We start from the raw sequence: 24,415 nt of genomic DNA, 5'->3' as shown, positions 1-24,415 counted from the left end.
TCAAATCCACCTCCCTGTCAACAGTGAGAAGTTTATGCCACCGTGCTGAACAAGAATCTACTGCCTCGTGTTTAGAATAATCAAGGTCACTGCTTCCATTACCTTTTCAGGAAGAGAGTTTCTAAGACCTATGAGCCCCTGAGTGAAAAAGGTATATCCAGATGAACCTGATTCAAACAGTGATGCTTAGTTCTAGATTCTCCCATACGAGGAATCATCTTCTCCATATTTACTCCAGAGCCATGATAATTTGTATGCTTTAAATTAATCTCCCCCCTACTCTTCTAAACACTAGCAAATACAAGTGCAGCCTGCTCATCTTCTCTGAGACAAACTGCCCATTCCAGGTACTACTCAAGTGAACCTTCTCTAAACCATCACTGCATCTATGAAAAATGCATTTATACCCTTCCTTAATTAAAGTAACTAATACTGTGCAATGTAAGCCAGATGCTTTCTCATCAATGCTCTCTATAAATGAAGCAGAATCTGTCAATGTTTGCATTCCTTTCTCCTTGTAATAAGTGATAACATTAGCTTTATTTACTTTAATTAGCTTTAATTACTTGCTGGATCTGCATACTAACCTTCTGTGATTTAAGCATTAGGACTCCCAGTTCCTTCTGCATCTCAGAGTTCTGCAATCTCTCACCACATGCCAAAATGGGAAAGTTCATATTTTACCATCTTTTGCCGTATCTTTGCCCAGGCATTTGAACTATTTATATATTTTTGTAACTTTCTTTTGTCCTGAGATTAGATTAGATTAGATTCCCTACAGTGTGGAAACAGGCCCTTCGGCCCAACAAGTCCATACCGACCCTCCAAAGCATAACCCACCCAGTCCCATTTCCCTCTGACTAATGCACCTAATACTACGGGCAATTTAGCACGGCCAATTCACCTGACCTGCACATCTTTGGTCCTCTTCACAAATCACTTTCCTACCTATTTCTATTATGAGCAAATTTGGCAACCATACCTTATGACCTTCATCTGACTCAGCTTTATCAATGGTGAACAGCTGAGGTCCCAGCACCAATTCCTGTAGCCTAATTCTCATGATATCCTGCCAATCTGCCGAATAGGCCCATTTACACGTACACTTTACTTCATGTGAACCAGCCAATCTTTTATCCATGCCAATATGCTAACCCTGCCTACACTATGAGCTTTTATTCTCCACAATAATCTTTGACATGCCACCTTTTCAAATGCTATTTTGAAATGTGAGTAGAACACATTCATTGGTTCCCTTTTATCTACAGCATATGTCACTTTCTGAAAGTACTCCAGCTGATATGATCAAGCAATCTGGATTTATACACATTATACTTGTTAATATTCTGTATGAATCACATGAGGAAGACAAACAAAATTGATACACTTTTTTAAAAACAATTTGAGTTCTCCTACAATAATGCAGTGATTTGGTTGGCTCATGGTATTATGTAGATCAATCACAAACACAAAATTGCATAGACAGCATCAATGATCTACACAGTGTATCACAGCTTTTGAATATCACTATACAACTACATTTTTTGTGTAAAACTCCGCTCTTGCTATATTAACACACAGGAAGCCAAAGTTGATAGAAATATATTAAGCATTCATACATTAACATTTGAAAAATGTAAAAAGTTGTAGGTTCAAAACCCAGCCCAGATGAGGAGCACAATAACCTTGGAACAAATTACTGCAAATGTTGTAATCTGCACTGAAAACATCAAATGCTAGAGATCATAAAGGACCAGACAGCATCCATGGGGAGAGAGCAAGCTAATGTTTCGAGTTTAGATGACACTTCTTCAGAGGTGAAGGGGACAGCATTGATGCTATAGAAATGCTATAGTTAAACTATATAAATAAATATTGTCCCCTCCACACTTTACTTCAGCTCTGATGAACAGTCATCTAGACTCCAAATGTTAGCTTGCTCTCTTCCCATGGAAGTTGTCTGATCCCCTGTGATCTCCAGCATTTGTTGTTTTCAGAACAATAACCTCGGCTGACACTCCACTGCAGTAATGACTGGATGCTACATTACTGTAAATAAGATCACTGTTAAACTGTAACTCTGTCTGCTTTCCTAATTCAACATGTCAAATCCCATTGGTACTGTTCCCAAAGAAGAATAGGAGAGTTATCTCCAATGTCCTGGTCAATATTTATCCCTCAATCAACATCACAAAGAGATTATGATGCTCACTACCACACTTCTGTTTGTTACAACATGCTGTCCTCAAACTGGTTATCAGGTTTCCTACATTATAACAGTGACTGTACCTTTTAGATACCTCAATGGCTATAAAACATTTTGCAAAATCCTGAGTTGGGAAAGCTACTGACAAATGCAAGTCCCGTTTCCTTTTAATTTTAAGGATTTTCCATAAACTACATTTTACATTAAATACACGGTAAGAAATCACCTCACTAGAATTTCCAGTGCAGGTCTCATGAATATCACAATCATTTACTTCCTCGCGACACACAAAGCCATTTCGTTGAAACTGCAAAAGGGACAAACAATAGTTAATGTCTGAATTTTAATTAAGTACTGGTCATTTTTTGAATGTTGAGAAACTTAACATTGAATTAGCAATGTGGACAAAATAGGACAGAATCCTGAGATTTTGAGACCAAATATGAAGGCAGGTCAAAAAGCAGGAGATATTTCTGCTTGGGCTGTGTCAGGTTTTCTCATGAAAGCATGTTCTTCTCAGCTGATTGTATATCCATGTCCAGGTAAGACACCAAATCTAAACCAAAAATAAATCCTGCAGATGCTGGAAATCTGAAACAAAAACCAGAAATTGCTGGAGAAACTCGAGAAGTCTGGGTGCATCTGTGGACAGAAAGCAGAGTTAACATTTCAGAGCTTAATACATCATTAAATGTATTAAGGCATTTGTGGGGAACATCAATAACATAGATCAAAGCAGCTAGTCCAGAGTGAGCTTGTTTTTTTTTCAAAACATGTCAGTTAATATAAATGGGTTAGAATAATGATTTGTCTATGCACAGTGCTTACTGAGGCTTACTTGTAGCTTGAATGAAGAATGCCAAATGAATACATTGAAAAGATCTCAATACCAAAACTAACTCTATTACCTACAAAAAATAATGAAGCTATGAAAAAGTGCATTTACTTTAGCAGTAAACAAGCACAATTGTAATGTGTTAACCTCTGCATCTAATTGCGGCTAGATCTTTATTCAAATAACCTGCCTAAGTGTGTACGTGTACTTTCAAACAGTAACAGTGCTCATCGGAAAGGTACTAAATTCACTCAAATAGTTGCACCTGAACAATTAAATAAACAAGGATTCAAAACCAATACTTTTACAAAAATATCTTTCTGATAAGCAACTTAGAATAATAATTGAACTTGTGTGACAGATTTACTTATAGTATACTCTCATGTTTTATGAATAGGAAGTTGGCTTATTGAAAACGAAAAGGTGAATCTTATATTTTGATAAAATAAAATACTAGCTGATTGTTCTCCCACTATGACTGGGTGTTTGCTGGGTGTCCTTGATCTGTTTAGCTTTAAGGGATGTAAATCCACTTGCACTGTTTGCAAAATTCCAAAATGAACAGAGAATGCTGGAGAAATTCAGTAGGTTTAGCAACATCTGTGGAGAGAGAAACAAAGTAAAGCTTTGAGTCTGGTATGACTCTTCAGTTGTATACTTTTTCAGAGCATCTAAGGTAAGGCATAGTTCTGATTGCACAACGTGTAGGAAATTATGTAAACAAGAGACTTCCCATTGACCCTAAATACTCAGACAGATAATAGAAGTCACTAGCATTTATCATCCATTCCTAATTGCCATAAGTAATTTCGGGCTAGTAAAGTCAACTTAACCAACATATTAACACACAATCACCGGCATAAAAATTTTTACCTGACAATCTTTACAACAAAGTCCATTGCTGCATTTGGCTCCTTTCACAAGAGTGCACTTTACACAGCAGTCTTCTCCCTCCTTGCTACATTCCTGTCCAGATACAAAATAACTTGTTTTATGCATTGGCAATTTAAATAGAAATTATAAGTAAATACACGGCAATAATTACTGTTCAGGGTGAGTGTATTATGCAATGTAATAGACCAGTGCTGTCCAATAGAAATCACTTACAAGTCATGGGTGCAGCTACAATTATGTCATTTTTGCCAGGTGCTTTGATTTTATTTGAAAATACCATCCACACAATACAGAACAAAATGTACTGTGAATCTGTAACTTTAAGCAGCATCTATCATGATTCAATATGAAACTTTTCAAACATTCACTTTCATTAACCTTTCTCTGTCATGATGAATGGAATGAAAGATTTTCAGGGGTATGCAGGGAATGTAGAACTGAGGCTAAAATCAGATCAAACATGACTTTTTTGAATAGTGGAGACAGATCAAAGGACTGAGGGATATAGTCCTGTTCTTAGATTGTACGTTTATCAAAGAACACATACACTCAGCTTTCTGTCGCACAATTTTATTAACAAATGCACAGTAAAATTAAAATAGACAAATCCATGCTATATAATTGAGGAGTGAAACAATAAAGATAAGATCAAGATTATTGACAAATCAAATATGCATTTTGCTATAATTGTGCAAGATATACAGAATTTATTACCAGGAATACTGATTAATAATTACCGATTCAGTGAAATTGCATTTTCACACGGTATCAATAAATTCATTCACAATATAATTATGTCTTCTTTCATACAATAAAATGTTCTTTTGTTAAAAATACATTGGCAGCTTCTTGTAAATTTGTTCATAAATGCAAGTCCAGGGTAAGCATAAAGAAAAATAAAAACTATGTTCTATATGGATCTAATTTGTCTGATATTACCATTAGCTCGAGTCACAGTAACCTGTGTCACATGGAGTGAACCCATGGTGGGGAAACCTAACACTAAGTGATTCGGCATCTAAGACCACCATGCTAGGAGAGGAGGTATACTACAAATGATTCAATTCCTCCAGGTAAGGGAATAATTGGCAAAAATGGAGAGAAAGGAAGACATGGATAGGATCAAGAATATCTCAGAAAGGGTTCAGAATGTTCTCAAAGGGGAGAGGGATCAGCAGGATGTCATTGTATACATTGGAACCAATGACACAGGAGGAGAAAAGGATGAGATTCTGAAGAGATAACATAGAAAGCTAGGCAGGAATTTAAAAAGGAGGTCCTTGAGGGATCTGGATTAATCCCGGTGCTACAAACTAGTGAGGGGAAGAATAGGCAGATAGAACAGATGAATATGTGGCTGAGAAGCTAGTGCATGGGAGAAGGGTTCACATTTCTGAATCATTGGAATCTCTTCTGGGGTAGAAGTGACCTGTACAAGAAGGACAAATTGTATCTGAATTGGAAGGGGACTCATATACTGGCAGGGAGATTTGCTAGAGCTGCTCAGGACGATTTAAATGAGTAAGGTGGGATATGGAACCCAGGGAAATAGTCAGGAAAGAGATCAATCTGAGACTGGTGCAACTGGGAAAGGGAGCAAGTCAAATAGTCAGATCAGGCAGCAACAAAGTCGAGAACAAAGTAGGACTGATAAATTAAACTGCATTTACTTCAATACAAGAGGCAGAACAGGGAAGGCAGATGAACTCAGAGAATGGTTAGGAACACGGGACTGGTATATCATTGCAATTACAGTAACGTGGCTCAGGGATAGACAGAACTGGCAGCTACATGTTCCAGGATACAAATGCTATAAGAAAGACAGAAAGTGAGGCAAGAGAGGAGGGGGAGTGGCGTTTTTGATAAGGGATAGCGTTACAGCTGTACTGAGGGAAGATATTCCCAGAAATACATCCAGGGAAGTTATTTAGGTGGAAGGGATGACCACCTTATTGGGATCATATTAAAGACCTCCTAATAATCATTGGGAAATTGAGAAACAAATTTTTAAGGAGATTTCAGTTTTCTGTTAGAATAATAGGGTGGTTATGGTAGGGAATTTTAACTTTCCAGACATAAACTGGGACTGCCATAGTGTGAAGGGTTTAAATAGAGGGACATTTGTTAAGTGTGTACAAGAAAATTTTCTGATTCCGTATGTGGATGTTCCTACTAGATAAATTGTAAAACTTGACCTACTCTTGGGAAATAAGGCAGGGCAGGTGACTGAGATGTCAGTGGGGGAGCACGTTGGGGCCAGCGACCATAATTCTATTAGATTTAAAATAGTGATGGAAAAAGATAGACCAGATCTAAAAGTTGAAGTTTAAATTGGATGAAAGCTCATTTTGACAGTATTAGGCAAGAACTTTCAAAAGCTGATTGGGGCAGGTGCTCGCAGGTAAAGGGACGGCCGGAAAATGGGAAGCCTTCAAAAATGAGATAATGAGAGTCCAGAGACAGTATATTCCTGTCAGGGTGAAAGGGAAGGCTGTAGGTGTAGGGAAATTGAGGTTTTGGTTAAGAAAAAGGATGCATATGTTAGCTATAGACAGGAGAGATCGAGGGAATCCTTAGAAGAGTATAAAGGCAGGAGTATACTTATGAGAGAAATCAGGAGGGCAAAAAGGGGACATGAGATAGCTTTGGCAAATAGAGTTAAGGAGAATCCAAAGGGTTTTTATAAATACATTAAGGACAAAAACGTAACTAGGGAGAGAATAGGGCCCCTCAAAGATCAGCAAGGTGGCCTTTGTGTGGAGCTGCAGGAGAGGGGGGGAGATACAAATGAATATTTTGCATCGGTGTTTACTATGGAGAAGGACATGGAAGATATAGAATGTGGGGAAATAGATGGTGACATCTTGAAAAATATCCATATTACAGAGGAGGACGTGCTGGATGTCGTGAAATGTATAAAAGTGGTTAAGTCTCCACTAGGGTGTACTTGGGAGCTCTGTGGGAAGCTAAAGACGTGATTGCTGGCCCCCTTGCTGAGAGATTTGTATCATCGATAGTGTGTTGCTGGAAAAGCGCAGCAGGTCAGGCAGCATCCAAGGAGCAGGAGAATCGACGTTTCGGGCATGAGCTCTGATCTCCAGCATCTGCAGTCCTCACTTTCTCCTAGTATCATCAATAGTCTCAGGTAAGGTGCCGGAAGACTGGAAGTTGGCTGATCGTGGTGCCACTATTTAAGGAAGGTGGTAAGGACAAGCCATGGAATTATAGACCAGTGAGCCTGATGTTGGTTGTGGGTACGTTGTTGGAGGGAATCCTGAGGGACAGGATTTACATGCATTTGGAAAGGCAAGGGCTGATTAGGGATAGTCAACATGGCTTTGTGTGTGGGAAATCATGTCTCACAAACTTGAGTTTTTTGAAGAAGTAACAAAGAGCATTGATGAGGACAGAGCAGTGGATGTGACCTATATGGACTTCAGTAAGGTGTTCGACAAGGTTCCCCATGGGAGACTAGTTAGCAATTTTAGATCTCATGAAATACGGGGAGAACTAGCCATTTGGATACAGAACTAGTTTGAAGGTAGAAGACAGAGGGTGGTGGTGGGGGGTTGCTTTTCACACTGGAGGTCTGTGACCAGTGGAGTGCCACAAGGATCGGTGCTGGATCCGTTACTTTTCGTCATTTATATAAATGATTTGGATGTGAACATAAGAGGTTTGCCAATGACACCAAAATTGGAGGTGTAGTGGACAGTGAAGAAGGTTAACTCAGATTACAACAGGATCTTGACCAGATGGACCAATGGGCTGAAAAGTGGCAGATGGAGTTTAATGCGAGGTGCTGCATTTTGGGAAAGCAAATCTTAGCAGGACTTATACACTTAATGGTAAGGTCCTAGGAAGTGTTGCTGAACAAAGAGACCTTGTTCATAGCTCCTTGAAGGTTGAATTGCAGGTAGATAGGTTAGTGAAGAAGGCATTTGGTATGCTTTCCTTTATTGGTCAGCGCACTGAGTATAGGAGTTGGGAGGTCATGTTGCAACTGTCCAGGACATTGGCAAAAGTGAGGACTGCAGATGCTGAAAACTAGAGTTTAGATCAGAGTGGTGCTGGAAAAGCACAGCAGGTCAGGCAGCATCCAAGGAGCAGGAAAATCGACGTTTCGGGCAAAAGCCCTTCATCAGGAATAGAGGCAGGGAGCCTCAGATGCCAACTCAATGACACCTCCTCCTACCACCCCCTCGACCATGACCCCACTCCCCATCACCAAACCATCATCTCCCAGACCATACAGAACCTCATCACCTCAGGAGATCTCCCACCCACAAATTCCAATCTCGTAGTCCAGAAATGCCGCACTGCCCAGTTCTACCTCCTTCCCAAGATCCACAAGCAGACCACCCCGGCCGACTCTTCGTCTCAGCCTGCTCCTACCCAACTGAACTCATCTCCACCTACCTTGACACTGTCCTATCCCCCTAGTCCAGGAACTCCCCACATACGTTCGAGACACCACCCATGCCCTCCAACTCCTCCAAGACTTCTGTTTCCCCAGCCCCCAATGCCTCATCTTCACCTTGGATATCCAATCCCTCTACACCTCCATCCGTCATGACCGGGGCCTCCAAGCCCTCTGTTTCTTCCTCTCCCGACATCCCCAACAGTACCCTTCCACTGACGCTCTCATTCGTTTGGCTGAACTGGTCCTCACCCTTAACAATTTCTCCTTCGAATCCTCCCACTTCCTCCATCCTAAGGGGTAGCCATGGGCACCCGTATGGGCCCAGCTATGCCTGTCTCTTTGTCGACTACGTAGAACAGTCCATCTTCCGTAGTTACACTGGCACCAGTCCCCACCTCTTCCTCCGCTACATTGATGACTGCATCGGCGCCACCTCATGCTCCCGCGAGGAGGTTGAGCAGTTCATCAACTTCACCAACACATTCCACCCCGACCTTAAATTCCCCTGGATCATCTCTGACACCTCCCTCCCCTTCCTGGACCTCTCCATCTCCATCAATAACGACCGACTTGACGCTGACATTTTTTACAAACCCACCGACTCCCACAGCTACCTGGATTACACCTCTTCTCACCCTACCTCCTGCAAAAATGCCATCCCGTATTCCCAATTACTCCGCCTCCACCGTATCCGCTCCCAGGAGGACCAGTTCCACCACAGAACACACCAGATGGCCTCCTTCTTTAGAGATCTCAATTTCCCTTCCCACGTGGTTGAAGATGCCCTCCAACGCATCTCATCCACATCCTGCACCTCCGCCCTCAGACCCCACCCCTCCAACTGTAACAAGGACAGAACCCACCAGTCCTCACTTTCCACCCTACCAACCTTCGCATTAACCGCATCATCTGCCGACATTTCCGCCACCTCCAAACGGACCCCACCACCTGGGATATATTGCCCTCCCTCCCCTTTCTGCTAAGACCGTTCCCTCTGTGACTACCTGGTCAGGTCCATGCCCCCCTTCAACCCACCCGCCCATCCTGGCACCCTCCCCTGCCACTGCAGGAATTGCAAAACCTGTGCCCACACCTCCTCCCTCACCTCCAGCCAAGGTCCCAAAGGAGCCTTCCACATCCATCAAAGTTTTACTTGCACATCCACCAATGTCATTTATTGTATCCGTTGCTCCCGATGCGGTCTCCTCTGCACTGGGGAGACTGGACGCCTTCTCGCAGAGCGCTTCAGGGAACATCTCTGGGACACCCGCACCAATCAACCCCACTGCCCCGTGGCCCAACATTTCAACTCCATCTCCCACTCTACTGAGGACATGCAGGTCCTGGGCCCCCTTCACCGTTGCTCCCTCACCACCCAACGCCCGGAGGAAGAACGCCTCATCTTCTGCCTCAGAACACTTCAACCCCAGGGCATCAATGTGGACTTCACCAGTTTCCTCATTTCCCCTCCCCCCATCTTACCCCAGTTCCAACCTTCCAGCTCAGCACTGTCCTCATGACCTGTCCCACTTGCCAATCTCCCTTCCCAACTATCTGCTCCACCTTCCCCTTTGACCTATCACCTCCATCCCTACCCCCATTCACCTACTGTACTCTTTGCTACCTTCCCACCCTCACCCCCACCCCCATTTATCTCTTCACCCTGGAGACTCTCTGCCTCTACTCCCAATGAAGGGCTTTTGCCCGAAACATCGATTTTCCTGCTCCATGGATGCTGCCTGTGCAACCACCTGATGAAGGAGCAGCGCTCTGAAAGCTAGTGCTTCCAAATAAACCTGTTGGACTATAACCTGGCATTGTGTGATTTTTAACTTTGTACAACTCAGTCCAACACTGGCGTCTGCAAATCAGAAACTGTAGTTGTTGCTTCTGTTGCTCTTGTTACAACGTTTCTGATTGTATCATCTCTGTTTTGACATAACGACAAGAACAAGATCCTCAAACAGTTTTATCTGAAGTTTATTTCTCTTGATCTTATTCTTGTAAAGCTCATGGCTCATTGCCTCCAATTCTTGGGACAGGCAAAGGATCTATGTACAAGAAGCTTGATGGTATTGCTGAAAATAAAACACATTTGTCAAAGATTTTGTCTTGCACATATCAGGGCAGTTTACAAGAAATACCAAAGTAAAGAGAAAACAGCACTTAACAAATATGAGTGGAGGATTGGTGTTGAATGAATGGAAAATGGACTTTGTGTAGTACAGGAGTTGCCATTAAGAATACACCAGTTAATGATGTCAGCCTGTGAACTGACAAAATTTGTGTGAATTTTAAACAGGGTAGATAGACTTTGATTGTCACGCTATTACCTTGAGAAATGAACCAGTGAATTGCTGTCATCTGCATCCTGTGTATTAATTCTGAGCAACAAGTGAATCCAGCTGTTTCACGCTGCTATAGCCAGGCATGACACAAGTGTTGTTCACATTTCACAGAATGCTATTGTCAAACCAAAAAGGTGTTCTACGTATCATACAAATGTGTCATGTAATATATGAATTTCACTGTCGTGTGATGTCAGGTAAGTAGACTACAGTCCCAAAGATCAGCAGATCATATTAAGCAGCATTTCCCTTTTACTGTTTAAAACAAGCAAGATACGGGTTTATTCTGAGTCAGTCACTTGCAAACCTCACAACACTTACCAACAGTTAATTTGATTCTGAAACTGGACAAGATTTGCTGGATAATCACAACTATATGCAATATTATGCTGACAACTAATTTAGGAGAATGTCAGGTTAGGAGAATGGCACACTTGCATTTACTGATATACATAGGGACCTTTTCTTTACCATCAGAAAGAGCATCTACATGCAACTTTTACAATACAACAAAATAAATGGCACACAATTTAAACAGAGCTTTGCATTTAACTGTTGGTTACCATTAACTGGTTGTTCTCCATGGCAACATGATTGCAATCAGAGTCTACTTGTTAATCAATCAGCAATTTCTTTCCGTATATTCAGTGTTTTCTCTTTACTATGACATTTCTTGTGAATTATCCTGATGCATGCAAGATAAAATAAAACCTTGACAAAATGTACTTTACCTGCAATATTCAAGTTCTATACCAACAACCAACTACAAGCTTGGAAACACAGGCATATTGGATGTCCCACTAAAATTAATCACAATGCATTTATAAATTGTTAGAGCATGTTTGTTAGTTCTCAGCCATTCTAAAGGTCAGGCCATATGCCTATCAGGCAGGAAAGCAGTAAGCCAGAGGATTTCACATAAGTAGGAGATGGAGGAGCAGGGATTTGATAGAGGATGGAATTAGTGGGTGTGCAGTAGGTTGCTGGTGAATTGGGAGACACACATGGGGAGATGGGATTGTTGGAGATCAGGTAAGGGGAGTTATCTTTTGTGTAGGGTAAGGTCTGAATTGGTGAATAGAGGTTAGTCAGACATCAGGAGGCGGTGGAGTCAGAGACAGTGGATGAGTAGGAGATCACAAGGTTGGGTACTTGGGGAATGGGTGGTGCGCATTCATTAATTGTGGGATGTGCCTGAGGTTTGCTTGCTTGGGATAGCTGAAACACCCCTTCTCCTGGCCTACAAATAAGCCTGAGAATCCCTTTATCCATAAGTAACTTAAAATTTCGGGAATTATGGTCACTGTTTTTGAATTCTCTCTCACTGATACTTCAATCATCTGGCTGGGCTCATTCCCCAGTACTGGGTCTATTATAGCCCCTTCCCAATTGGATTTTTAGATATTGCTTCAAGAAACCTGAGTGGACACAACTAAAAGACACATCCCACCTTCTATCCCTTGGTGCTAATGGAACCCCAGTCAAGCTCAAGACAGGTTCACTTGCCTTAACTATGTTAAAATAAATATACCTCAGACCAACAGTCCCACTGTGTTCAGTAATCTGCCCATATTTAGTCTTTCTCTCTGTGTTACAGGCTTTAGTCTCTAATTCCTCCTCAGTTATGTCACTTGCAGACCTACTGCGCTGGTTCCCATCCCCACCACACTAGTTTAGACCTTCCCGAGTGGCACTAGCTAACTTCCCTGCCAGGGATATTGATGCCCCTCCAGTTTAGGGGCAACCTGTCTTCTTGTACTGCTCCCATCTGCCTTGGAAGACTTCACAGTGATCCAATATCTGAAGGCCTTCTTCCTACACCAGCTCTTTAATCATAGATTTAACTGTATTATCTTCCTATTCCAGGCCTCTCTGACATGTGCACAGGGAGTAATCCTGAGTTTATAACTCTCGAGGTCCAGCTTTTCACCTTCCTAACTCCCTTTGCAGGACCTCATCACTTTTCCTGTTTATGCTGTTAATACCAACATTTACCACAACTTCTGGCTGCTCCCCCTTCCTCTCCAGAAATTCTTGTCCCTGGCACCAGGGAGGTATCCTTTTGCAAGGAGTCCCTTGTGCAGCCAGGGAAGTATCTATCTGTGCCCCTGACTATGGAGTTCCCTATTACGACTGTTCTACTGCATTTCGACACTCCTTGCTGCATGGGAATATTCTCCATCAGTGATATCATTGAATTAGCTTGGCAGCAAAGTAAACAGATTTCGAATAATAAACCTCCATTTACAAATCCTTAATTCAAGTTTCAGTTCAAAATCACTAAAGTGACTGATAGATTCTATGAAGTAGAAACATGTTCTAATATTGCTACTTACAGCTTTTGAACCACAGTCACATTCTTCTCCTGCCTCTACAAATCCATTGCCACACTCCGGAGGATCAAGAAGCTGTATTAGTAAGAGAACATAATAGTTAAAAATCACACTGCCTCTCCTCATCAAGTTGTATCACAACGAATAGACTAAATATTTTGCTTTATTTACTGGAGGAATACTGACTGTAGCACTGATGGTAGCCCATTCATTTTAAAGGGTTTTGATCATTGTTACAAACTGAAATCACAGTCTGTATCATCATGCAATCTTCTCTCATCCTTTGCAAAAGTAATTTTTGATTTAGAAATGATGAAAAGCTCTTTCTGGTAGTACAGAACTTATATTGCTGAAAAATAAAACTCATTTTGTCAAAGCTTTCAGCCCTGTACTGTCAAGGATAAATCAAAAGAATATCAAAGTAAAGATAGCAATAATTTTACAAGAAGTATATGCTCACTAATTAGCTAATGAACTTTAAGTGTTAAAGGCATTACCATTGCGAATGCACAACTAACTGATGACTATAAGTTAACAGTGTACATTTTTTTTAAATTAAGGAATGCAGGTTAACTGTCATTGGTTAAGATTGTCTGTTATGTATATTATTCAACTGAAACAAACACAGTCAGGCTTCCAGGATGGTTCACTTGTACATACTAGAAGTTGCATATATTGATACACATGGCACTTTGCAAACAGAATGAAAATGTAACACACACGCCGGGATTGTTGCAAATGTAAAACATAGGGGACAGTCTATTGCTGGTTCATTCCTCAAGACAAAGCCTAGACCAATTAGAGTCAATTTAAAAATAACAGGACTTTTATGGTTAACTGTCAGTCATCATCTAACTGGAACATTCTCCACAGAAATGTCTCGATCAATCAGAATCCACTTGCCAACTGATCAGCATGCCTCCCATAACATATAAAAATCTTCCACTTGGTATTTTAATGCCCTAATAGGCGCAAAACTAAAAGTTTCAACGCACTTTATTTTTTTCAGCAACAATAAAACTTATTTTTTGGTTTCCTAGATCAAAAAATAAAATATAGGTGACAAGTGGTCAGTATTAGAATTCCTACTGTGTGGAAACAAGCTCTTCGGCCCAACAAGTTCACACCAACTCTCCGAAGAATATTCTACTCAAACTCATTCCCCTAAATTTACCCCAGCCTATACATCCCTGAACACCTTGGGCAATTTAGCACGGCCAATTCACCTAACCTGCACATCTTTGAATTCTGGGAGGAAACCCATGCAAATATGGGGAGAATGTGTAAACTCCACACAGTCACCCAAGACTGGAATAGATCCTGTGTCCCTGGTGCTGTAAGGCAGCAGTGCTCACCACTGAGCCACGGCACCACCCCCAGTGATCTGTATAAATCTGTTGCCCCTACGATTAGTAGGATCCCTGGAAGACAGAGATGCCTCCTACTGGTAATTTTGGACTGCAATTTAGATCAGAAACTCAGTATGACAGCAAGCTAGCCACGAAAAGAGAAAGGCCCTGTGAGGGTATTCTCTGCCACTGGAAGCTCCTTGGCAAGGAGAGATAAGGTAGTGGGCATTTCTGCTTTCCTTCTTAAGGTTTCTGTAAATAATTCCAACAAAGAAATTCAATGGAACTGCAAATTCTCAATAAATCTTTTCAATATGCAGCAGTAAAAAATTTTAAGGAACAGGAAAAGATTGTACAATACATATTTTCTTATAAATTAAACAACCTTTTCTGTATATCTGTCAAGTTCCTCTTCCTCCAAAATTACTTGGAAGCCATTTCCACCCATACATCTCAATGAGCTTCCCTGCTAGCTGACTCTCAGATCTGATTACCTTTGGATCAAATGGTTTTTCATCAGTTTCCCTTTTTATTCCTAAAATTCAGTTTTGATCTGTCATGATTCAAAATTCCTCAAAAATAATAAGTTATCTGTAATCTTGTTGTCGATATTTTTCAAAGGTTACTTCAAAGTCTCTGTTTCGCCAAAGATCAGCAATGCAATACCCTTCTTGTTTCCTCAGAATGTCATTTCTGATATCCACAAGCCTCCCTGTTCCTTGGCTCTGCCATTTCTGAAGGTCAATAATACCTTCATGCAGCCATTCCACCAAACACTCAAACTTCAAAAATATATAATTGTAATTTTATGTATCTTTAATTATTTTCTTATAGAACTGAAGCACGTAAGAAAATGCTTATTGATCAAATTATTGTCCAAATGGCCATACATAGTATATAACTAAAAAAAACCTTTACATTTGTATTTCTTAAATTCACTTTATAGAGACCACAGCCAAATGAAGCATACAATTCCTGATACTTACTCGGGTAGGCTTATTGAAGAGACAGTGACCACCACCGTTGTTCAAAAATTCCTGGTAATCTTCTATATTGCACTGAGAAAATTTCCGTGGAAGGTAAAGCCTGCAGGTGTAAAGTAGGATATATTAGAGTTTTAGAAAATAAATAGTTTATGAAATATAATTACCATGGTTATAGATCCTCACACTGTAACAAAAATCAGTGGAAAATCTAATTATTAGACTGCAAGAGTAGCTATAAATTGAGGCATCCACAAAGGAGATTCAGTGAAGTATTTCATCGTACTGGGGCCAGGTAGGCACTGGTGTTCAGAAAGGTGACCACATTCAGTAGCAGCGTTAGTGTTGCATGCATGGCCACTGCTTCTGAGAGGCAGTTGCCTTACCCTGTGCCATGGGGCCTCAAGGAAGAGTGGCACGGGCCAGAAAGCCTCTGGGAGACATCCTTGATGCTGCAGGCAGACTCCCCAAATGGCAGGGCTGTTCTGACAGCGGCAAAATGTCGAGTATAGTCCAAGTAATTGGCTTCTTAATTGCAGAATTGAAAAGTGTGGCACTGGAAAAGCACATCAGGTCAGGCATGATCCAAGGAGCAGGAGTGTTGACGTTTTGGGCATAAGCCCATCATCCTGATGCCCAAAACGTTGACTCTCCTCCTCCTCAGGTGCTGTTTGACCTGCTGTGCTTTTCCAGTGACACACTTTTCAACTCTGACTCTCCAGCATCTGTAGTCCTCACTTTCTGTCAGTCGATTCCTACTTGTAGTCAGTTAATCCACAGCAGCTGCTGTTCATGTTGAGTATCCCCTGATAGACTAAACAGGTTGGCATCCCCTCCCTACATCTTTTGTCACCATCCTTCTGCCTGTCCTGCCTCTCAACTTGTCTCCAATTGGCTGGTAAAATGCTAGCCATCCTGCCATAAGAAATAGCAACAGCGTTAGGCCATTCAGCCCATCATGTCTTCCACATCACTCGATTATTGCTGGTATATTTCTCAACCTTATTTTTCTGCCTTCTCATAACATAACCTTTGATACTCTTACCTATCATGAACTCATCCATTTCTGTATTAAATACACTCAATGATTTGGCCTCCACAGCCTTCTGTGACAATAAGTTTCAGAGATTCGCCACTTTCTGGATGAAAAAAATTCCTCTCATCTCAGTTCTAAAGGACCGCCCCTTCATTCTGAGGCTGTGTCCTTGGCTCCTAGTCTCTCCAGCTTAGCGGAAACATCTTCTCCACATCCACTCCAGTAGGACAGATGGGATGAATGATGTACTTTTAGTATTGTGGTTGAAAATGGGAATCTTTACTAGGATACCAACAGTTGATAACTTGAGAACTACCTGCTTCAAAAATGTTAACCAAGATTAACTGACTAATTACCCAAATATTATTTGTTCTAATATTGCTATAAAGAAAGCATATCAGTGGATTTACCATTACTCTGGTTAACTAACTTATTAATCTCTAAGCCTATAACTATGTTAATGGCAGAGAGATGTGACATCTGTGGATGGAAGAGAAAGTGAATTTTGATAGCCCATCTTACAGTAAAACATGGTCTAAAAGGTCAAAATAGAAACTGTCGAAGAGTGTTCTGAAGTAGCATCACTGTACTGGAAACATTGACTTTGCTTTCTCTCCACAAATGCTGCGAGACCTGATGAGTTTCTTTGGCAATTTCTGTTTTTGTTTCATATTTCCAGCATATGCAGTTCTGTTTCTTTTATAACCTAAAAGGAGTTCATTCTGAAGTAGACTCAAGCTGCCCAAGTAACCTCAGCAGTAAAACCATCGACTACCAGTTTCAATAGCCTCATAACAAAGATTAAACAAATAAAAAACACAAAGATTTTATATGATTAAGTCTGTGAAACAGCTAATGCCACTGTGAATATCAATTGGTATTGTGTTTACAAATTTGATTGTGGGTGCACTGTGCAACGAGGTTGAAAATCATCAAAGCAACTAATTACTGAATATAAATATTCATGCGTACATACTTGCAGTCAGGTAAGTAACAGAATACTTAACTACTGTACATTATAACCCTTTCATCATTGTACTGCAGTTGAAAGCAATTAACAACCACTTAATCACTTATACTTTAAGAATAGATTTTATGGTAGATGAATGGAAAAACAGAATAAAATTCAATGATGAGACCATTTATCTGGATAACAGAGTTAAAACTGAAGAACTTTAAAATTTCCCATTTTTATGTCACACAAAAACATCCACAAGTAAAACATTAGCAGAGAAAAGCTGAACATATACTTTTTATGATAAATCTCTGTGATCTATAATAATGAATAATGAACGAATAAAACCCAACAGATATCATAAAAAATACAACACAGGATTTGTAAAAGAGAAAAAAGTGCATACATTCTTAATACACATATCAATTTTAGATCTGAAGTGTCATTTAATAACTCCGTCCAAATTTGAAGCAACATTTAAAACACACAAGTGCCAGCCAATAATCATTCCACAACATACACGTTCCATAACATGCTACCGAAAAGGTTACTGCACAAGTCAAGAGCTCATGGTATAGGGAGTAATGTAAAAGCATGTCTAGAGAATTAGTTAACAAACAGAAGACAGAGAGTCAAAATCAAAGAAGGGAACATAGAAATAGCTGAGCAACTGAATAAAGGACACAAATCAGATACCAGAAATGTTGGAGAATGCAAGATTTAGTGAGAGGGAAGAACTGAATGAGATCAATATTAGTAGAGAAATGGTGCTGGAAACATTGAGGGGATTGAAGGCAGATAAATTCCCAGGGCCTGATAATCTATATCCCAGAGTACTTAGGAAGTGGCTCTAGAAATAGTGGCGGCACGGTGGGCGGCACGGTGGCACAGTGGTTAGCACTGCTGCCTCACAGCGCCGGAGACCCGGGTTCAATTCCCGCCTCAGGCGACTGACTGTGTGGAGTTTGCACGTTCTCCCCGTGTCTGCGTGGGTTTCCTCCGGGTGCTCCGGTTTCCTCCCACAGTCCAAAGATGTGCAGGTTAGGTGATTTGGCCATGCTAAATTGCCCGTAGTGTTAGGTAAGGGGTCGATGTAGATGTAGGGGTATGGGTGGGTACGCTTCGGCGGGGCGGTGTGGACTTGTTGGGCTGAAGGGCCTGTTTCCACACTGTAAGTAATCTAATCTAAAATAGTGGATGCTTTGGTGATCATCTTCCAGGATTCGACACACTCTGGTCTAGTTCCTGCAGATTGGAGGGTAGCTAATATTACTTCAATATTTTAAAAAGAAGGTAGAGAGAAAACAGGGAATTATAGACCAGTAAGCCTAATATCGGTTGTAGGGAAAATTCTCAAATCTGTTAAGGACCTTATAGCGGAGCATTTAGAAAGCAGTGGCAGAATCAGACAGAGTCAGCATGGATTTATGAAGGGGAAATCATGCTGGACAAATCTGTTGGAATTAATGAAGGTGCAACTAGTAGGGTTGACAAGGGGCAGCCAGTCGATGTGGACTTTCAGAAAGTGTTTGACAAAGTCCCGTAGAAGAGCTTATTGTGCAAAATTAAAGCGCATAGGATTGGGTGAAGTGTATTAAGATGGAAATAAAACTGGTTGGCAGTGAGGAAACAAAGAGTAGGAATTAAAGGGTCCTTTTCAAATTGGCAGGCACAAGGGGTACCACAAGGATTGGTGCTGGGACCCCGCTATTCACAATCTATATTAATAATTTGGAGGAGGGAACACAATATAACATGTCAATGTTTGCAGATGATACCAAGTAGGGTGGGAGGGTGAACTGTGACAAGGATGTAGAGGTCCTTTAGCAAGATCTGGACAGATTGGGTGAATGGACACATCAATGGCAGATGCAGCACAATTTGGATAAATGCGAGGTTATTCACTTTGGAAGCTAAAACAAGAAGGCAGATTATTACCTGAATGGCTGTAAATTGAGAGAAGGGAGTGGGAGTGTGCAGTGGGACCTGGGTGTCCTTGTGCACTAGTCACTGAAAGTAAGCATGCAGGTTTAGCAGGCGGTAAAGAAGGCAAATGGTACGTAGGCCTTCATGACGAGAGGTTTCAAGCAGAGGAGCAGGGATATGTTTTTCCAGTTATACAAGGCCTTGGTGCGGCCACACCTAGAACATTGTGTGCAGCTTTGGTCTCTTTTTTGAGGAAGGATGCTCTTACCCTTGAGGCAGTGCAGCTGATTCCAGGAATGGCGGGATTGACGAATGAGGGGAGATTGATGAGGTTAGGATTGTTTTGCTGGAGTTCAGATGAATGGGGAGGGCGGTGGAGTTTCATAGAGACTTATAAAATTCTAACAGGACTAGACACCATAAATGTCGGGTAGATGATAGGTGTGTCCAGAACCAGGGATTACAGTCTGAGGATTTGGGTTAGATTTTTACATTGGAGTTGAGGAGATATTTCTTTACTAAAAGAGTGGTAGGCCTGTGGAATTCATTACCACAGGAAGTTGTTGATGTTAAAACACTGAATGTATTCAAAAGGCAGCTAGATATAGTACTTGGGGTGAATGGGATCAAAGGTTATGGGAAGAAAGTAGGATTAAGCTAAGGAACTGGATGATCAGCCATGATTGTGATGAATGGTGGAGCAGGCTCAAAGGGCCAAATGGCCTCCTCCTACTCATATCGTCTATGTTTCTCTGAGTCTTTTTCAGGCTGGAAAGACTTAACTCGTGGAATGCAACAGGGATAGGTCCTAGGATTTTATTTACTTACTACCTACATTATTGTTTTACAGGAGAATGCAGAGTGTAATGTATCCAAACTTGCTGATGATATAAAAATAGGTGGGACAACATGCTGTGATGAAGACATAAGGAATCTGCAAGGTGATATAGATAGGTTGAGTGAATGATCAAAGATTTGGCATTTGTAGGATGTTTGTCGGGTTATCACTTTGATAGGAAGAATCAAAAGACAAACTATTAGTTAAATTATGAAAGACTCCAAATCACAGCAGCACAGAGAGTTCTGGGACTCTTGTGCATCAAAGACAAAAAAAAAGCATCCACATGAAACAAGGAGTTAAGAAGGCAAACTATATTGTGGCCTGTACTGCTAGGGGGATAGAGTTTAAATACCAGGAAGTCTTGTTACAATTCTACGGGCATGGGTAAGCCTGCACCTGGAAAACCGTGTACAGTTGTGATCCCTGTATTTAAAGCAAATTATACTGGTACTGGAGGCAGTTCAAAACAGATTCACGATGTTGATTCCTGCATTGAAGGGGTTGACGTAACAGGAATATGTAAACAGGTTTATTCATTAAAGTTTAAACAATGAAGGGTTTTGTGGGATAGATGTTGAGAAGCTGTTTTCATTACTGAGATAATCTTGAACTCGGGACATAATTGCAGAATAAGGGTATAATCATTTCAGACTGAGATGGAAACAAATTTCTTCTACCAGAGAACTATGTTTGTCTAGGAGTCTGTAACCCTAAGAGCTGTGGAAACCAGATCACTGAAAGCATTTGCAGAGAAGATCAATAGATTGTTGAGATATCGAGAAGTTGAGGGCAATGATGAACAGAAATGAAGGAGGAGTTGTAACCTTCATCCTAATAAATGGTAGGGCAGATTTGGGGAGTGAAATGGCCTGCCCTCGCTCCTATTTGATAAATTCTTTGTGGGTTACCACCTACCAGAAAGTAAATTAACATCTAACTGAAATATTAATTCCCTCAATCACTGGCACACAGCAAGTATTATATACATGATCTGCAACAAGCCATATAGGCTCCTTCATCTAGACCTTCCAAACCTGCGACTGAGATGGACAAAGGCAGTAGATGCATGAGATCACCATCACCTGAAAATTCCCTTTGAAGCCACAGACCATCCTGACCTGGCACTATACATGGGGCATCCTTGTTCCTTTACTGTCGTTGGGTCAGACTCCTGGAACTTGTTGGCTAAGAGAACTGTGTGCATATTTACACAATATGGACCACAGTTGTTCAAGATCTTCTTAAGGGTAACTAGGAATGAGCAATAATTGCTGTGCTAGCTAGTGACAGCACATCTCATGAATCAATCCATTTCTAAAATGTTAAGAAGATGAGTGGGATAGGTTTTACTGCTGAGCATTGTTGAAAGTTAAAAATCACACAACACCAGGTTATAGTCCAACAGGTTTAATTGGGAGCACACTAGCTTTCGGAGCGACGCTCCTTCATCAGGTGATTGTCTTCCTCAAAAGACACAGTCCACAGCAAAACAGTGGCTGTAGCTCCCTCAGTGATTGTCACCACATACATTCCCGGCTACTGACTTCCCCTCCAATTGCAGTGTGTTTATCTCCCACATTTGTTGACAATCACCTGATGAAGGAGCGTCGCTCCGAAAGCTAGTGTGCTTCCAATTAAACCTGTTGGACTATAACCTGGTGTTGTGTGATTTTTAACTTTGTCCACCCCAGTCCAACACCGGCATCTCTGGATCATGAGCATTGTTGAAGCAGCCTGTTGGCTGGGCAGGCTTGCTAGCTAGGAGAAAGTGAGGACTGCAGATGCTGGAGTATCAGAATCGAGAGAGTGGTGCTGGAAAAGCACAGCCGGTCAGGCAGCATTCGAGGAGCAGGAGAATCGACCTTTCGAGTATAAGCCCTTCATCAGGAATTCATCAGAATTATCGGGCTTTCTAGCTACCAATTATCTGATCAGGAAGACCAGCCCAGTTAGAGGTGGGCCACAGGGTTGAGAGGAGGAATTGTACATCCAGGCAAAGAACCCCTGCCTCCATGCTATCAGTTAGAAAAAGATAGGTTAGGAGTGGAGCTGTTTGGTCCATTATTTTTATATTTGTTCACAAGCTGTGGGTGCCTGGCAAGTCTAAAATTTATTGTCTGTTCCTTAGTTTCCCTTGAAAAGTTAGAGAAGCACCATCTTTATAGAACACTGCTATCAATGTTGCGCCTGCTACAGACAAATTTCCAGTATTTTCCCTAAGGCACAGTGAAGAAACAGAGACATATTTCCGAGTCAGGACAGTTATATAGTCATAGTCATAGAGATGTACAGCACAGAAATAGATCCTTCGCTCCAACTCAACCATACCGACCAGATATCCCAACTCAATCTAGTCCCACCTGCCAGCACCTGGCCCATATCCCTCCAAATCCTTCCTATTCATATACCCATCCAGATGCCTTTTAAATGTTGCAATTTGTGTAAGAGAATTCAAAATACAAAGGACAGCAGGTGAATTCTTCCACAAAAGTCCTAAACATCCAGGGAAATTCAACCACGGATGCAATCCATGGCAGAAATTTGCTGCCATATACAAAACTGATAAAATGAATGAGGAGCTGTTCCTCCAATCACAGGGTGGTCCTTTGCCATGCTGTCTGCTAATAGGACCACGAGTGATTCTATCAACAACAAATGTGGGAGATAAACACACTGCAATTGGAGGGGAAGTCAGAAACCGGGAATGTATGTGGTGATAATCACTGAGGGAGCTACAGCCACTGTTTTGCTGTGGACTGTGTCTTTTGAGGAAGACAGCTTTGAGCAGGATGAAAGAGGATGAAGGAGGTTATAAATGGGGTGAAGAGGAGAAAAAGGCTCTGTGGCAAGGATGGGGGTGTGTGGTGGCAGAACAGGAAACTGCAAGAATGAAGGAGGAGGAGACTGCAAAAGGGGTGGAGATGGAGAAGATTGCAAGAGGTGTTGGAGGGAGAGAGAACTACATGATGGATAAGGGGGTTGCAAGTGCAGAGGGAAGAACGAAGTTAGTTACAAGAATGACACTTGGACTTCAGGAATTCAATTATGAGGAAATATCTTAGAAACTAGGCCCGTTTCCTTTAGAATTTAAAGGATTGAGGGGTGACTTGATCAAAATCTTCAAAATTTTAACAGGAAAATACAGGGTAGATAAAGATAAACTATTTCCAATGGTTGGGAATTCTGCAACTAGGGGCATAGTCTGCAAATTAGTGCCAGATTATTAAAAAGAGATGTTTGGGAGAAATTCTCCACAAAAGAGGTGGTAGATGCTTGGATTTCTCTTCCACAAATGACAATGGATGCATGATCAGTTGTTAATTTTAAATCTGAGGTAGCTAAGTTTTTGTTCAGCAAAGTTATTAAGAGATTTGGATAAACAACAGGTATATGGAGTTAGGCTGCATATCAGCCATAATCTCATCGAATGTGGAACAGGGTTGAGGGGCTGAATGGCCTACTTCTGTTCCTAAAAGGGGTGGGTGGAGAGGGAGGCTGCAAGGGAGGGCTGCAAAAGAAAGAGAATAATTTGACATGATTAGCAAAGAGATAATCAGCTATGTTGAAATCACTGAGGCAGTAAGGTCCTAACAAATATGGAATCTCTAGTTCAATGTGCTATTATGTGCTGGAAATTGGAGGAGGGCTGGGAGGGAAGGTGCAAGAAGGTGGATAGAGGAAGTGGAAATCCAGTGAATTGTATGATAATGAATACAGAGTTAATTATTATTTTAAATCTGAGATTGAGGTCTGTGATGCAATAAAAAAACTGTCTGTTAAAATGTTTCAACTTTGTGTAAATGTGATTCAAATGCATTAACAGTGAATTCACCAGTGTGCAGAAGGTATTTTTAGGGCGATAGCCCTTTATATGTATAATTTGTCAGTTGTTTTGAAAAAAAACATTGATGAAGAGTGACTGAACTCAAAATATTAGCCCTGCTTTCTTCCCACAGAAGCTACCAGAACTGCTGAGTTTTACTCACAATTTATGCTTTTGTTTCAGATCTCCAGAACCCGCAGTTCTTTGTTTCATTTTACAGTGTTAATTATGCCTGTTGCCATTTCTGTACAGTCGAGTCTTAGAAATTAATGTTTTCCTTATGCACTACAGGTTTCAATTTTACAGAAGATTGATAATTCTTGAAGATATTGACATTTTATTCTCATTCTACTTCACTGTGAATTCAAATACTCTGCTGGTCAACACAACTACAGACAGCATTATCACTATCTAATGGCATCACATAATAATGAGTCAATGAGAATGAAAAAGGCAGCTCTGA

General features: G+C 41.1%; 1 protein-coding gene across 6 annotated transcripts in view; it reads right to left on the bottom strand.

The window, feature by feature from the left end:
- adam22 (ADAM metallopeptidase domain 22) overlaps window positions 1-24,415 on the bottom strand; it is a 391,455-nt gene that overhangs the window by 95,258 nt on the left and 271,782 nt on the right. For all 6 annotated transcript variants that reach the window (XM_072575862.1, XM_072575864.1, XM_072575865.1 and 3 more), the window contains exons 15-18: window positions 15,375-15,474; window positions 13,043-13,114; window positions 3,915-4,007; window positions 2,433-2,513 (exon numbers count right to left, since the gene is read on the bottom strand). In XM_072575862.1, coding sequence (XP_072431963.1) covers window positions 2,433-2,513; window positions 3,915-4,007; window positions 13,043-13,114; window positions 15,375-15,474 — 346 coding nt within the window. The remainder of the gene's footprint in view (window positions 1-2,432; window positions 2,514-3,914; window positions 4,008-13,042; window positions 13,115-15,374; window positions 15,475-24,415) is intronic.

Source organism: Chiloscyllium punctatum, chromosome 8 (assembly GCF_047496795.1).
Source record: "Chiloscyllium punctatum isolate Juve2018m chromosome 8, sChiPun1.3, whole genome shotgun sequence".
NCBI lineage: Eukaryota > Metazoa > Chordata > Chondrichthyes > Orectolobiformes > Hemiscylliidae > Chiloscyllium > Chiloscyllium punctatum.
Note: the sequence above shows the minus strand (reverse complement) of the source record. Positions and strands in the feature narration are given on the sequence as shown.